Raw genomic sequence first — 15,092 nt, forward strand, 5'->3', positions numbered from 1 at the left:
TCGAAGCATCTTCTCTCCTTGCGGATTTAATGATCATTGAGCTTATTTTAATTACTCCCATAAAACTCATCAATAATTCATGATGGGAAAACACAAGAAGTGTTTTATTAATCAATATCAGATTTCTCTTCATTTAAATAAATGTTTCTTTCGATTTACCTGGTTAAAATGTCTTAAATCACGTATTACGTAGTGTACCTAGTGTACATTAATACTTCAATGCTGACCTTTCATAAGTCATATACAATATTCGCGTCAGATAAGCAACTTGTTAATATCACACCATTTTTAAAACTTTGAATCGTTCTATTTAATAAATGCTCAAGTTTTTCAAAGCCTCTCGGTCAGCCGTGACGTCACCCATCGTCATTAACCAAGGGATTATTACAACAAAGACTTTTTTGTTCGGTGGTTGGAAAACTTTAGTATGAGAAAGAATTGTGGCGATAACTTTGTTAACAATGAACAAGTCTATCCCTGGGATGACGTCAACAACTATTTTGCGTCCCACTTTTGCACCGCTTGCAAAGCACGTTGTGACGTCATCTGGGTCTCCATGTATGCCAATGTGACCAGTATCATGCTAGTTTTGAATTTTCAGCCCAAGAACGAGGCATCAAGGGCTATTTTGAATAAGAACAAAAGAATATTTAAATGACGGCCATTTTGGAATAAGTCCTATACATCTTTGATCAATTGACAATTGGCAAAACAAGGTATCCGCTGGCCAGTATAACTTGACCATATCGCGGGCTCAAGCTTGAAGCTCAACGAGGTCAGCTGTTTGACCGCAGACCAGGTAATGGTTTTCGATTTGATTGCAGACTCAATCCAGGTTATAACGAGTCTTCATTTTTCGCGCGCTTTCTGTGGCTGGACGTGGCATACACGTGATGAGACGGCCACGTTGGTGTACAAAACATTAGAAAATGACCCCATAAATGTTGCACAAGAATAAAGTCAAATTTCCAAAAGGGATTTTACTGCATTGTTCTGTACAACAACATGGCCGCCGTGACGTCAGATGAAAACCATTAATAGTGCTTACACAGTCAACGCTTTTCGCGTTCAGGTGGAAAACGGTTTGGAAAATGTTTTCTTTCTGCATTTTTCGCTGGTTTCAATCCAGTTTGACATATCATGATAGCTGTGGTCCACACTGGTGATTGCGCAGTTATTCAAGTCAAGCTTAAAGCTGTGTTTATTTTTGATTTGCTTAGAGCTGCTTTTTTCTCTGTATTGCAATTTTTGGCATATATGTAGAAGCTCTGATAAGGTTACATGATGACTGGAGGACCTATGTCTAGAACAGAAACGACAGGAGAGCGAAAGAGAACGACAACAACAAAACAATTCCCTCGTCTTGTGGACAAGGATGTTTCAGTGATCTAGTAGACCCTCGTAGTCAGATCGTCTCGAGGGGTCGGGGAAGGAAGGGGGGGGGGGGGGGGTTCGGGCATGGGTGGGGATTTTTTCATTTTCTGCGACAATGACACAAATTCCCCACCCCCGCGACAAAATAAGTAATCAAAAGCTCCCACTCTGGGGCAAGTAAAAGTGGCCAGAATAATACCCTTTAGACCTTGCTGCACACAATAAAAGTGCAATGTATCTACCACTCACCTTTCGTGGGGAAGTTCATTCAAACTCCTTCTGGGTATTGTCTAAGATGGCGGAGTTGTTTTCAGGCAACCTCGTTCCCAGGGCCTTTCCCATACTACTTGTGGAGGGAAAAGCTTTGGGAACAAGGTTGATTTCCAAGCCCTCTTCATTTGTATCCAAGATGGTGGCCATGTTAAATTCCCCACCCTGGTGGGGACAGACCTCACAGACAAAATCCCGTGTACCGCTGAAATCGTATGGCACCACGATCGATACCCAAAGGACATCCCGAGGGACTGACACGATTGGGATGCGTTCTCTTTCATCGAATGCAAATAATTTTAAAATCATGTTTTTGTGGTATATATATGTTCAACACTTCATCTCTTTTTTTTTTCTTTTTTATTTAGATAAAAAACTCGGACGGTACTCTCTGCATAAAAATGCGCTTGATGAAATCTTTCAATTTGCAGGCTACATTAACTCGTGTGAAGAGAGAGAGCGAAGTAAGCGAGCTGCAGTTTCACGATAAGAACTTAAAAGTAATCTACTTTGCAAAGTCTCCATGTTTTTGTCTCTGCTGCCATGATGTCATGATGCATTCAGAATGCATTGCTATGCAGAGGAGTCGCGCTTTGAGCGGGAGTCACAAATTAAACACAGTGACGAAGGGTTTTGGACCTTTTTGAAAACTGCGTCCTGCCTTGTATTTACGCTTCCAAGTTTAGATCAGATCTATCCTTGGTGTAGATTTTTGGATTACTGGATTGTTATTAGCCCCCTCCTGGAAAACCGTAATGTATCGAATTTAGTAGTCGTGTTTTTGGAACAAAAAAGCGAATCGTATTTCCAATCGTTATGTGAATGTCAAATTAAAACAAAAGAAGAACATGTTCGTTACGAATCTTTACCACATGCTGGAGGATTTAAGCCGTGCTAATGGCTAAAAAAATAGAGCGCTTTCCTTTTGTCGAAACTGACAGGCCATAGCCATCAGTTCGCAAAGAAAATGCAACAGTTTAAAGGAACACTTGCATGATAATCCCGCGCATTCTTCTGGAGGAGTATATAACATCCATGAATTGTGTTTTAACAGAAATTAAAATTTGAATGCGTTGTAGAGGTAGTCCTTCCAAATGCCCGGTCTGGCCGGTCAGTTCTGAAAAATGGAAAGCGTGCTAAGGTTCATTCCACATGATCGAGCCGTATTTTCTTCCCTGTCTTGCAACGAGGAGACATTCTAATGTGTCATCATAAAAATCAAATGGAATCTTGTGAACGAACAGTCTGTTTCTCATAATCGAACCAAGTGCCCACTGCAAGTCCTTGATAGAGAGCCAACATAATGTTCGCACCCATTCGCCGTAACACTGATAATACTGGTCAGCCCAGTGAAGAGCCCGCGGTATGTACTCTGGTTGTTCACCACGTATCCCACCCGGAGCGAGCGGATGCTGTTGTAATGATGCGTACAGTATTTCATCAGGGACGTAAGCGTCTTTAAGAAATTCTGTAAAATCTTTTCCAATCTTACTGTGTACTACAAACTCCATAAATTCTTTCGTGGCCACAATATGTGTTGATCCTTTATAAATTGTAATGTTGTGAGGTGGTGGTGATTTTGCGACGCCAGTGTCGTAGATCTGATGGTTTACCAATGTGTGGGAATGCGTAGTTCGCCCTTTGTTGTGTTCAGGAATAGGGAAACTCTCTATACTATTCGAGTCGTTAAGCATTCGCAAAGCTGCTACAATTTGATTATTGTCATATAGTGGAAAATCTTGTCCAATTAAACTAATATGATATTTCCAATCCACAGAAGACTTTAAAAGCTCCTCCGTGCAATAAAGTTGTGCTTGAACTATTGAGAAATGTCCCCAGACCACATCAGCGCTTTTTCGTGATATAAACACATTCGGAAGACACCGTATCATGGCTTGTATGGCTTTACGAAAGACGTCTGGAGATTTAATATCAATATGAATACAGTAAATATTGTTAGGCATGTAGACAGCTTGGAGAAGCCTTTCCAGCAGACGAGCATTCTTATACACAGTAAGTGAAAAGGCAATTGGTAGACCTTTTTCTTCTTTCGTCAAGACTGGGTGTGGAAATCGTGTCCGTAAAACATGATAACAGTTTTCACTTGTCTCGTATCTGGTGAGAATTTCAGAGTCATCCATTGGGTTGGTGGTTTTGTTTACTTCCAGTTGTCCAGCTATGAGCTTTTTACACCTTTTCCATTTCAATTCCTACCAAGGGAAAACGATCCATTAACCTTGCATTTTTTTAAGCTAACAGTGCCTTACCTGCAAAGGCAATTGGGTGTTTAGGGATTTCCTTCTCGCTTTCTGCATCTTCTCTTTACTTCACTGAGAAGCAGGGTTGCAAAAAAAAAAAAAAAAAAACACTTTGAATCTCATTTTCACCCAACTAAAACATTGTATCAATCCTTGTTCCTTTTAGGCGAGTATTTTTACGAAGAAAGTGTATCTTAGCCAAGTTTAGATAATATGTGCGTAACATCGGGACTCTACACGTTCAGACTCCCTCAGTCCATTATGTACACCAGACCAGGAAGGCATGCGCATCAAGCAGATGATTGAGTTTGCTCACCCGGATTTATGCATTGTTACCACTATTGCTGCATATATCAAGAGAAATCAATCTGCCCTGTTTATCACCTTTACTAAACCACACAAAGTGGTCACCGAATCTACCATTTCACAACCACTTTACAAAATACAGATGTTGATACGAAAATATTCATGGCATTATGTTGCAACGGAGATGCACTACAAGCAAAGCTGGCTCTTCTGTCCTTTTATAAACTACTTGGAAAACTACTGGGCAGTCCAGTGAATCCACTTCCAGAAGAGTTACAACGAGACTATGTATTTATAACCCCGGTCAATTTGGCTTGAGCATAATTGATAGTGTTGCAAAGGCACATTAGGGGGGTGAAGAGGAACCTTGAAATGGAATAAGAAAAGGGAATTTTTTTGCTGGAATAATGGAATAATGTCATTTTATGGGGCGGAATTACGGAATGAGAATTTCCTTTGGAAAGGAATATTCGATTTGTCAATTTTGGAATAATGGAATAACATAAATTTTCGAGCAGAAACAATGGTATAATGAACACCTGATTATTCCTCTTCAACGCCCCCCCCCCCCTTCCCCTCCCCCCTCTCCCCCAACACCAACAAGCAGTTTTTCCTGTTGTTCAGAAATTACTAAGAGTGTTCCCGTCACTGAGGCAGATATCTTAAGCTGTGATGGGCCATTGTACCTATTCTATTGTTCCCACAAATAAAATAGTTTTTTTGTCGTCCTTAGGAGTTTCATTATTTCGCCATCACAATTTTCTTCTCACCACAAAGATCTCTTGCTTTTTCGAAACAATAGGTTACAAGACATCGATTTGGTCACTTACGTTCCATGCGCCAATTCTAAGACCTTTTGGAGAGAGTTGAAAGCGCTGGATTTGGATCAATACTATCAGCATTCAGCAACAACAGGTTGTGAATCGTGGTTTTTTAAGGGTTTACCTAATTTGGGAGGCAAATAATCTTGCGGTAATGAAAGGTATCTTCCCTCTTCACTTTGTTAGATTGATTGCAAATGGCGACGAAGCCATAAATTCATCTTGTTTTTTCCTCTATCACGATTTCCTCCATCACAATTTTTGTGGGTAAAAATAACAATAATACAAGCTTTTTTACCTTTTCTTCAGCAGTAAATTGACGCCATTGGCCAGAAAACCCCTGAAACAAAATAATAAAAGACCGTGGTGACCTACTAAGTCTTCAATATATTTCTAACATAATAAGAATGGTAAATCACCTCAGGATAGAAAGATGCACTAGTTTTACACAACGGAGAAAGAAAAAAACAAAGACACGAGTCCCAAAACGAGGCATTATTGGCAAATGTAGGGAACCTCACCTCGGATATACGATTCACGCGTTTTAACTGAAAAAGAATGAAAAAAGAAGACATAAGGGGAGAAAGGAGACGCTAATTTCTCTTTGGCAAATGTGGGAGGCCTTTGACTGTTTCAGGCTGGGATTAGGATCCTTGGTGAAGCAACGGGGCGAGAAGAAATTGGCGAACGCACGGAACAAGTGCTTTGCTTGCCGATCTCACTATGCGCATTTGCCCGTTCCTGTGAGCCACGCCCTCTTTGTATTTGTGCACCATATTCCCTCTAAAGTGAAATTCAGGGAAGGGGACCGGAAAAAAAAAGAAAAAAAAAAGAAAAAAAGGCTTCTTCCCAAGGTTACTGTACAACATTCGATGAAGTCGCGTCCGGACCTACCCCTCTTCTGACGCTCAGGAGGCTTGATTATTTCACTGTGGGCATTTTCTCGTTCCTGTGAGTCATGGCCCCTTATTATTTGTGCACCACATTCCTTATAAAGTGAAATTCAGGGAAGGATCCTAGGAAAAAGAAAAAAAGCTTCTGCCCAAGGTTACTGTAGGATATTCGATGAAGTAACGATCAGAAGTTTATCTCAATATGTCGTTGTCGCTGCTGCATAGTGTCATTATATTTTGAAATGACCTACCCCTCTTCTGACCCTCAGGATGCCTGATTGCTGGATAATAAGGAACGTCCCCACGACAAAAGAGAAGCACACTAAAATCACAATCTTTGCTCGTAACAAAGCCATTGTGGTTCACAATCCTGCAATTAAAGAGGCATTCACAGTAAAGGTAAGAAGTACAAATCTCAAGACAATAAAATGATAGCATACAATTGGCATACATTAACATAATTTATTCGTTATTACACAATTAGCATATATTAACCTAATTGCGTTCGAAGAAGGACACAGGTAGCAGAGGAGTTCTATTTGACCGTTTTTCCAGTTAAATTCACCGTACAATTGCAGCGAGATTTGAATAACTGTACGCAGGAGCCCACGAGTAGGAGCCTCGCAATGCATTATATCCTTGAGTCAACCTTTGCGCGTAGAACTAATCCTTCAGCAGGAAACTCACATTTACAACAATTTACATCAATTTGCACATTTTGCATACATTGTTTTTGCTATTTTTGTCTTTGTTCCACAACAACTTTATTCTGATTGGCGTTCTAAAAATAGAAAGATACCAGCAAAGGTTGACTCATAGGGCTTGTATAGGAGACGCAAGCTCCTACTCAAGCGCTCCTGTTGTACGTGATAAAACTACATACAAATCCAATCTCGTACCGAGAGTCCTCGGGCTTTTTGGTCAGCGGGTGAGCGTCCGGAAAAACTCTAGGATAATGGACTCTATTTTACCAGAAAACGTGGGTTCCAGTCTCATTGCGCATGCTTGAGTTTAAACGGAAACAGAAAAGAGAAAAACAGTCAACAGTAGAAATGGCGGGTTGAAAGTGTTCGAGAAACAAAATTTTTAAAGCTAAATATTTTGAGCAAGAGCCGATAGTACTTAGATTTGATTTTAGTGGTGTACTATATTTCGGCTGGCCAAACCAGCCTTCTTCAGATACAATGAGAGTTTATATTATATAGTAAATGGATCTGTTCATCCTGACAGTTTTAATTCAGATCATCTTCGGGTATCTTTTGGTATTAATGCAAAATTCAAACGTCAAAAGAATGTGAATAGGGAAGTCTATTGTTGGATGGTCTCAGGAGTACACTTAAAGGGACAGTTTCACGGTTTTGCGCATGTCCAAGCTTTATCGCTAGCAGTTGTAAATTTTACGGTTTCTTACTGAACCAGATGATGTTAATTAAACACAGAGAGTATTAAAGCAAATACACTGAATTACTACGGCCCAAATTTGGTGGAAGACACTGCGGGTTTACACAGAAAATATCGAATTTAGTTTTGATCTCGAATTTATTGTACGGGTCGAAAATTTATTCTACGCACGAGTTGTAATCTATTCGCATGCAGTAGGTTCATAACACAAAGGAAATGATTACAAAAGTAATTCCAATGAGTAATCCATTACTACGGGATTGTTTCCGTTTTCTGCATCAGTACTTTCGATTGTTTCAATAACAATGGAATTAAATGGGCTGAAGTGACAGTTTGCCCATGCGCAGAGACGTGAAACTCTCCCTTTAAATGACAGTGTGACTAAATTCCAGGACCTGATACCATGTGCTATAGACATGAATGTTCCTCGAATAAGGCTTAGAGGTCGTTCAAGGCCACCTTGGATAACTGCTGAAATTATGAAGCTGAGTAGAAAGAAAAAAGCGTTGTGGAAGCGAATGGAGATTACTTCTTCCCCAGAACGTTTCATGCGCTTTAAGCAACTGAGGAAACAAACTAAGAATTGTATTGCAACAAGCCATCATCAGTATCTCCAAACATTATCAGAGAAATTGAAAGTAGATCCTAAGAAGTTTTGGTCGTTCCGTGCTATTAAATCAAAGACGTTTGTAAAACACACGCACGTGAGTGACACCGCTTCACGCATAATTGTAGGTGATAAGAACTGGGAGCTTGATATTAACTGGATCAAAACTATAATAATTGTAGATATTAACCAGGTACAGCGCTGACCTCTGTACTCTTTTCAGTTATTTTTGTATTTTATTAATTTTTTTTCACTTGATTTGAATTTACTTACAAAAACACAATTAAATACAATTAAAGGATGATTTAAAATTATTTTAAATCTTTTCAGTTGTGGTGAACGACATACGTATTTTATAGAAGCTCAAACAATTCTGAATTCTGAAGGCACACCATCTATTTTTTTAAGCTTTGCAAAGATTGTCATCCTTCTAACCACTTTCCAGGCAGTAAAAAAATCTGGGATAGTTTTTAGATAGAAAGCCCGTTGTTATGGTAACCGATTACGCCATACTATTGACCAAATTGTGTTAAACGGTATTATTATATGGCTACCATAGTACGCGCGCTCTGATTGGCTGCTGAGCGGGCAAGATTTTCTTGTAATAACCGGGCATTATGAAAATTTTTCTCGGCTCGACGGCTTTTATGAGTTGAGACTAAAAGCTACGAGCGCGTGGGCGAAAACAACAAAAAACTACGGACAAAGTACAACTATATTTTCAATAACTGAAAGAAAAACTAGCATACAGATATTTCTTTAGTATAAGCGACAAAGAGAGCCACTACGAGAGCGAGTTTTATTATCCAAAGGACGAAGAACAGGCCAATGCTGAGCAAAAAAAAAAAGCCATATAATAAATAACTAATTAACCTCGTCCGTCCTCGTCCTCAAGGCCGAGGTCTGAGATTTCCCTGTAATGACCTCACTCTATGTAAATAAGTGGTATATAATTGCTGTTTCGCATGAAACCATGAAATACACTGCCGTATACGTAATCCTTCTAATAGTACAGTTTCTGGAAAAGGTTTAAAATAGTTGAAACTGGTTTGAGACTCCTTGAATTCTGAAATTCCTATAGGTCCCAGCTTGACAAGTTTGCTGACGATTTCCCTCTAAACATTCCCGTACAGGGCTCACCCAGACCCTTCCCCTCTAAGAGGTTGAGAAAAGGATACCACTTCATTCATAGAAAACCTGGGAAATGGATGTTCGGGTCGGGGCAAACGGCATCAACCTTTTCTTCAACAACCTTTAAACGATGTTGACCGCTTGGGGGTGAGGGGGGGGGGGGGGGGGGGGGCAAACGGTTTCAAAATTTTTGAGTAAAGCAAATTCTATATTCTACATTAATAAGGGTCTGCAAGTAAGTTCCCATGGGAACGATTCTATGTACTATCTACGATTCTTCAACGAAGTCTCGAAGAGTAAAGACGTGTTTTAGCAAGCTTCTCGTACTTCTGCAATTATTCTCCATATTTTCGTCTCTGTGGCTTCTAGTCTTCTAGTCTTCTAATCTACAATGCTTCAAAGAAACAGCTTAAATGGCTTGGCACAAAGGAAGATTTACTCGACCTTTATCATCAAAATTAGGAATCGATAGTAGCGACTTTCAAGTTCAGGATAATGGAACCTGTTCGGTGCTTAAAGCCGGACACATCACTTGCAACTTTTATACCAAAGCAAAAACTGTCCAGATTCAAGGTAAAGAGAACGCAGAGGAGTTGAAATTAAACTTAGTTGGTTTAGGCTAAAGAGAAATTACCCGAGAAACTACCCGACGAGGTTCCTTGGCCGGAAAGCAAGAAGCAAAGTGGCGAAGAAGTCATTGAACTTGAACCCGCTGTCGCAAAAGATCTAGCCGCTGTTGTAATAATTGTAGTGATTTGATAGAAATGATTCTGCTCCTTAGAAAGGATAAACGCGATTTAAAAGAGCAAGTCGCCCATTTTATTTCCAAAGAAAGTTGCATTGATGCCGATGTCTGTTCACACCCTGATGCAGTCAATAACAACGAACTTCGCCATCAACGAGAGTTGAACGAAAAACTTTCAAACAATTTGCATCTTGAAAGAGAAGAAAAACAACACCATCTTCAAGTGAACAAAGACTACGCTAACAAACTTCGATCGGCCGAAGAAGAACAAAAGAGGCTCATTACCTCCATTCATCTACTAACAAAGGAATTGGAAACTCATAGGGATTGAGACCTGAAAAAAGGTGCTAACTGCTGTTTCCACTGATGCAAGTGCGCAAGCAAAATCTGCATACTCTTTCTCAGCAACCACAACAACATCAACAACAACGGATAGACAACGAGAAGCTGGATCAGATCATCGCGAGCAAAGTTCACATCAGACTGCCTCGCCAGCCTTGAGTCCCCAGGATCCAAATGACCCAGAGAGGAATGCAAGTCCACAAAACAGCGACTACAATAAACCTATAGTTATAATTGGAGATTCTATATCATTAAGAACATAAATCCAAGAAGGCTTTCAAAGAAACCGGTCCGTAAGTTCACGTATCCGGGGAAAACAGCAGATCAGATATCCGAAGAGGTTATGTCTATTAATGTCAATGGTGATCCAGCCCATGTAATTGTTCACGTGGGTACAAATAACCTTCCAACAGATTTCGCTCAAAGATGTGCGGAAAAGATTGTAGATCTCGCAAAGTCAGTGAAGTTAAAATTTCCGAATTCAAGAATAGCAGTCTCTGCACTTACTCATAGAGAAGATTTAGATTTAAGTGCAAAATTGCATGATGCTAACGAAAGTTTGAAATCTTTGTCGGAAAGTAACAACTTCACGTTAATTGACAATTGAATAAATAGAGGATATTACATGGCCGCGCGGGGATACGAATTTTATCTTCGAGTGCCGAAAGTATCTCTCGCGTTTTATTGGCTAATCGTGTTCGTTACCATGACGACAGCTATATCCTCACATGTGAAAGATAAAAATGATACGTTCACTGCGCGCGGTGAAGATATGATTTTTTAGTAAAAGGAGAAATCCTGGTATTTCATCAGTATCTATATAATAATTGACAATTCTTGCCTCAACAGCAGCAAACTTCACCTAAACTCTAAGGGCAGCTCACTGCTTGCCGTTAAATTTATTAATTTTGTTAGGTCAGGTTCTAGCCGTGGGCCATCCAGCCAAGCACGACAGGGTTTTCGCAGGCCCAATGTTTACAACCAACTGAGCAAGGTCCTGCTGGAGCTGGCAAACGCACGACGACCCAGAAGCAGGGATCGTCGTTACTAACGACAGATCAGTGTGATTCAGTAGAAGGTAATGATGTTTACTCTCTACTGCATTGCATCACATCCTGTAGAGGGTTTAAACTTGCCTGTATTAATGCTAATAGTCTATGTAAACACATTGATGAAATTCGCTATATTTTAATCAATTCTCCTTTGGAAGTGCTAGCCGTTAACGAATCTAAGCTCGATGGCACTATTTCTGATACTGAAGTATATATTCCTGGCTATATTATAATCGGGAAGGACCGTAGCCGGTCAGGCGGTGGTGTTGCTCTCTATATCAGGAAAAAGCTGTCGTACACAAACAGAATTGACCTTGTGCCCGACACTTTGGAAATAATCTGTGTAGAGATAATAAATCTTCCTCACAGCAGGTCATTTCTAGTCAGCACTTGGTATAGACCACCGAGCGCGTAGATGCAGCTTTTTGGTGATATCGAACATAAGCAACTGATTCTCATGGGGGATATTAACTCTGACTGTGCCAAAACACCCCTTGATGTACATACACGAACCCCGCAGTTCATATCCTCAGTTTATCAGTTAGAGCAACTAATCAAGGAGCCCACCCGAGTTACTAAATCCTCGGCCACTACTATTGATTTAATTCTTACAAATATGGTCGACAATATAGCAACCTCTGGAGTTATTCACCTAGGGATTTCAGATCACAGTCTAATTTATGCGGTACGAAAGTTTGCTGTACCCAAAACTAGACCCATTATTAAAGAGGTTCGAAATTTCAAACATTTTGTCGAAGTGGATTTTATTAATGACCTTATAGGGCCTCGTGGCAAAATGTTGAATGTTTTGACGACCCTAACTTATCTTGGCAAGCATGGAAGTCTGATTTTAATGCAATTTTTAGATCCCCATGCCCCTATCAGACATATGCGTGTGAGACAATCATCAGTACCATGGCTCACGTTTGACATAAAGAAAATGGTGAAGGAACGAGATTACCATAAAAAACATGCTATTAAATACGGCTCGCACGACCACTGGGTGCTCAATCTGCCAGGAATAAGGTAAATTGTATGATGAGTAAAGCGAAATCTGACAACTTTCGCCTGCGTCGATGCGTCCAAGGTTATTGACCCCAAGGCGAGCTGGAAATTAATAAACCACTTACAGGCAAAGGTAATAAATCTTCCCCTCTCAATGATATTCTTGTTAACGATAAAATTGTTTCTGACGATAAAGATATTTCCGAGTCATTTAATGATTTCTTTGTAAACATAGGACCAACTTTGGCCGCTGAATCAACGAAAAGGTCCTCTAATAGCGTTAACACATATCTCAGCAACATTCAGAATAGTTTTCCAGCCTTTCGATTCTCTAATATACCAGTGGAAAATGTCGCGCTTACGCTAAAAAACTTAAAGGTGTCGTAAAGCACTGGCCTTGATAAGATTCCTGCCAAGGTCCTCAAAGTCGCGTCTAGTATAATTGCTCCATCTTTGACTTTTATATTTAATTTGTCACTTTCCTCTGGAATTTTTATTGATGACTGGAAAAATGCGCGTGTGTGCCCGGTCTATAAAGGCAATGACCGTCGTGATATGGGAAGTTATAGACCAATTTCAATCCTGCCAATAATAAGTAAAGTTTTCGAGAAAGAAGTTTTTCAACAGCTTTATCACTATTTGAAAGTTAATTCTGTTCTCTCTAAATTCCAGTCTGGTTTCCGCCCTCTCCACTCGACTGTCTCGGCGTTGATTCAAATGTGCGATGATTGGTCTGATAATATGGATAAGGGAAAATTGACAGGTGTAGTTTTTCTTGATATTCGTAAGGCCTTCGACTCAGTTGATCATTCGATTTTACTGGAGAAAGTTAAGTTTTATGGAGTCGCTGATAGAGAATTGATGTGGTTCAAGTCTTATCTAACTGCCCAACAACAACAATGTTTAATAAATGGTTGCTTATCTTCTCAAAGTAACTTACCCTGTGGAGTCCCCCAAGGCTCTATTCTTGGCCCTCTCCTTTTCCTTATCTACATAAATGATTTACCAAATTGCTTAAAATTCACTACCCCCTGTTTATATGCAGACGATATTCAAATCTTTACCTCTAGTTTTGATATAGGCGCACCTGCCAATAATATAAATTCTGATTTAAAAAATCTAAGCGACTGGCTCACTGTTCATAAGCTCCAATTCCACCCTCTCAAAACTAAGTTAATGGTTGTTGGGTCAACATATAATTTGAACACTAAATCTGGAGATTTACCTAATGTAATCTCCATTGATAATAATTTGGTTTCACGTGTAACCTCTATCAAATGTTTGCGAGTTCTACTAGATGAAAAGCTTACATTTGAAACTCATATTGAGTATCTATGTAAAAAGGCATGTGCTGGCATGAGTGCTTTGAGAAGAATTAAGCCTTTTGTCCCCCTCTGCACCCTCGTAACTTTATACAGATCACTCATTCAACCTTACTTTGATTGCTGCTCACCCCTGTGGGATATATTTGGTAAGCAACTGAAAGATAAATTACAAAAAATTCAAAATCGTGCGGGAAGGGTTATTACAGGCTCTTCATATGATGTTAGGTCCACAGATGTGTTGAATAACCTGAAGTGGAAAACTCTTGAAACCAGGCGCTTCCATACAAAGGCTACCCTTATGTATAAAATCCTCAATGATCTGTCTGCCCCCCAACTGAGTAACTCCTTTGTAAAGCTGAATGATACTAACATAAATTACAATCTTAGGAATATCGAGACTGATCTAGCACTTCCAAGGCCATGCACAAATGTTTTGAAGCGCAGCTTTAAGTATAGTGGTGCAATGTTCTGGAATTATCTTTCCTATGAGGCAAAGACCGCAAAATCGCTTTCTGATTTCAAACGCAAACTTGCCTCCTCGCCCCCCATGCCTTCCACTGGATCGCACTGATTCTATGTAGTATACTTCTATTTTAAACATATATATATATTTTATTGTAACGTGTTTACCTACGCCCCACCTGGAAACCAACTTTTGTTGTGTGTGGCTAGCGTAGTGAAATAAAGTTGTATTGTATTGTATTGTATTGTATTGGATGACTTTAGATCAGCCTGTGATATTAACAAGAAACTTAAAATTTGGCTCAAGCATTTTCAAAACAATCTAGATAAATACTTCCCTATCAAAAAAAACCGAATACGGCAGAAAACTCATCCATGGTTGGATAACAACATCCTCAAACTCATGAGAAGGCGAGATCAAGAGCACAATCGTGCTAAACGTACTGGGGACGAAGATAAATGGACTTTGTATAGACAACTAAGAAACCAAGTTACTTCTAAATTACGAAAACAGAGACGGGATTTATTTAAACAGCACTGATTGGAACATAAAGGGGATCCTAAATCCTTCTGGAAAGTTCTAAAACAAGTTCTTCCTGGGAAGCGTAAACCTTGCAATGTCGATAAACTAATTGTCAATAATAAATTCCTAACGAACCTCAAAGAGATTGCTGACACAATGAATAACCACTTTACAACTTTCGCTGAACAAGTACTTCCTTCTTCTGGAACACATTTATCACCAGTCTTAAACAACAACCCGAATGTGCCTTCTTAGGCTAGAGAATTTTCTTCCTTCCAGTATGTTTCCAATGAGCAAGTTTTCAAAGCACTATCCCTGCGCTAGACGCAGGGAAAGCAGCTGGAGCGGATAATATCCCGGTAAAAGCAATTAAATCCGTGGCTGGCTACATTGCATCCAGCATTGCATATCTATTTAATGAATCTTTTCGTCAAGGTGAATTCCCCTTAAAGTGGAAAATCGCCCGCGCGTTTCACCACTTTTTAAAGGAGGAATTTCTACAGACTGCAACAACTATCGACCAGTGTCTGTTTTACCTTGTTTAGCCAAAGTGCTCGAAAGATTTGCAAATCAACAA

General features: G+C 39.8%; 1 protein-coding gene across 4 annotated transcripts in view; it reads right to left on the bottom strand.

Annotated features, from left to right (window-relative positions):
- Positions 1 to 1,986: 1,986 nt before the first annotated feature.
- Positions 1,987 to 15,092, bottom strand: part of LOC137990082 (beta-1,3-galactosyl-O-glycosyl-glycoprotein beta-1,6-N-acetylglucosaminyltransferase 3-like) — a 34,979-nt gene continuing 21,873 nt past the window's right edge. For 3 of the 4 annotated variants that reach the window (XM_068835630.1, XM_068835629.1, XM_068835628.1), the window contains exons 3-6: positions 6,174 to 6,292; positions 5,551 to 5,577; positions 5,328 to 5,369; positions 1,987 to 3,854 (exon numbers count right to left, since the gene is read on the bottom strand). In XM_068835630.1, the coding sequence (XP_068691731.1) occupies positions 2,781 to 3,854; positions 5,328 to 5,369; positions 5,551 to 5,577; positions 6,174 to 6,278 (1,248 nt within the window). In that variant the 5' untranslated portion in view covers positions 6,279 to 6,292 and the 3' untranslated portion in view covers positions 1,987 to 2,780. Of the gene's footprint in view, positions 3,855 to 5,327; positions 5,370 to 5,550; positions 5,578 to 6,173; positions 6,293 to 6,821; positions 6,927 to 15,092 lie in introns of all 4 variants that reach the window. The other variant, XM_068835632.1, reaches the window with a different exon arrangement.

The sequence above is a fragment of the Montipora foliosa genome, chromosome 2 (genome assembly GCF_036669935.1).
Source record: "Montipora foliosa isolate CH-2021 chromosome 2, ASM3666993v2, whole genome shotgun sequence".
Taxonomy (NCBI): domain Eukaryota; kingdom Metazoa; phylum Cnidaria; class Anthozoa; order Scleractinia; family Acroporidae; genus Montipora; species Montipora foliosa.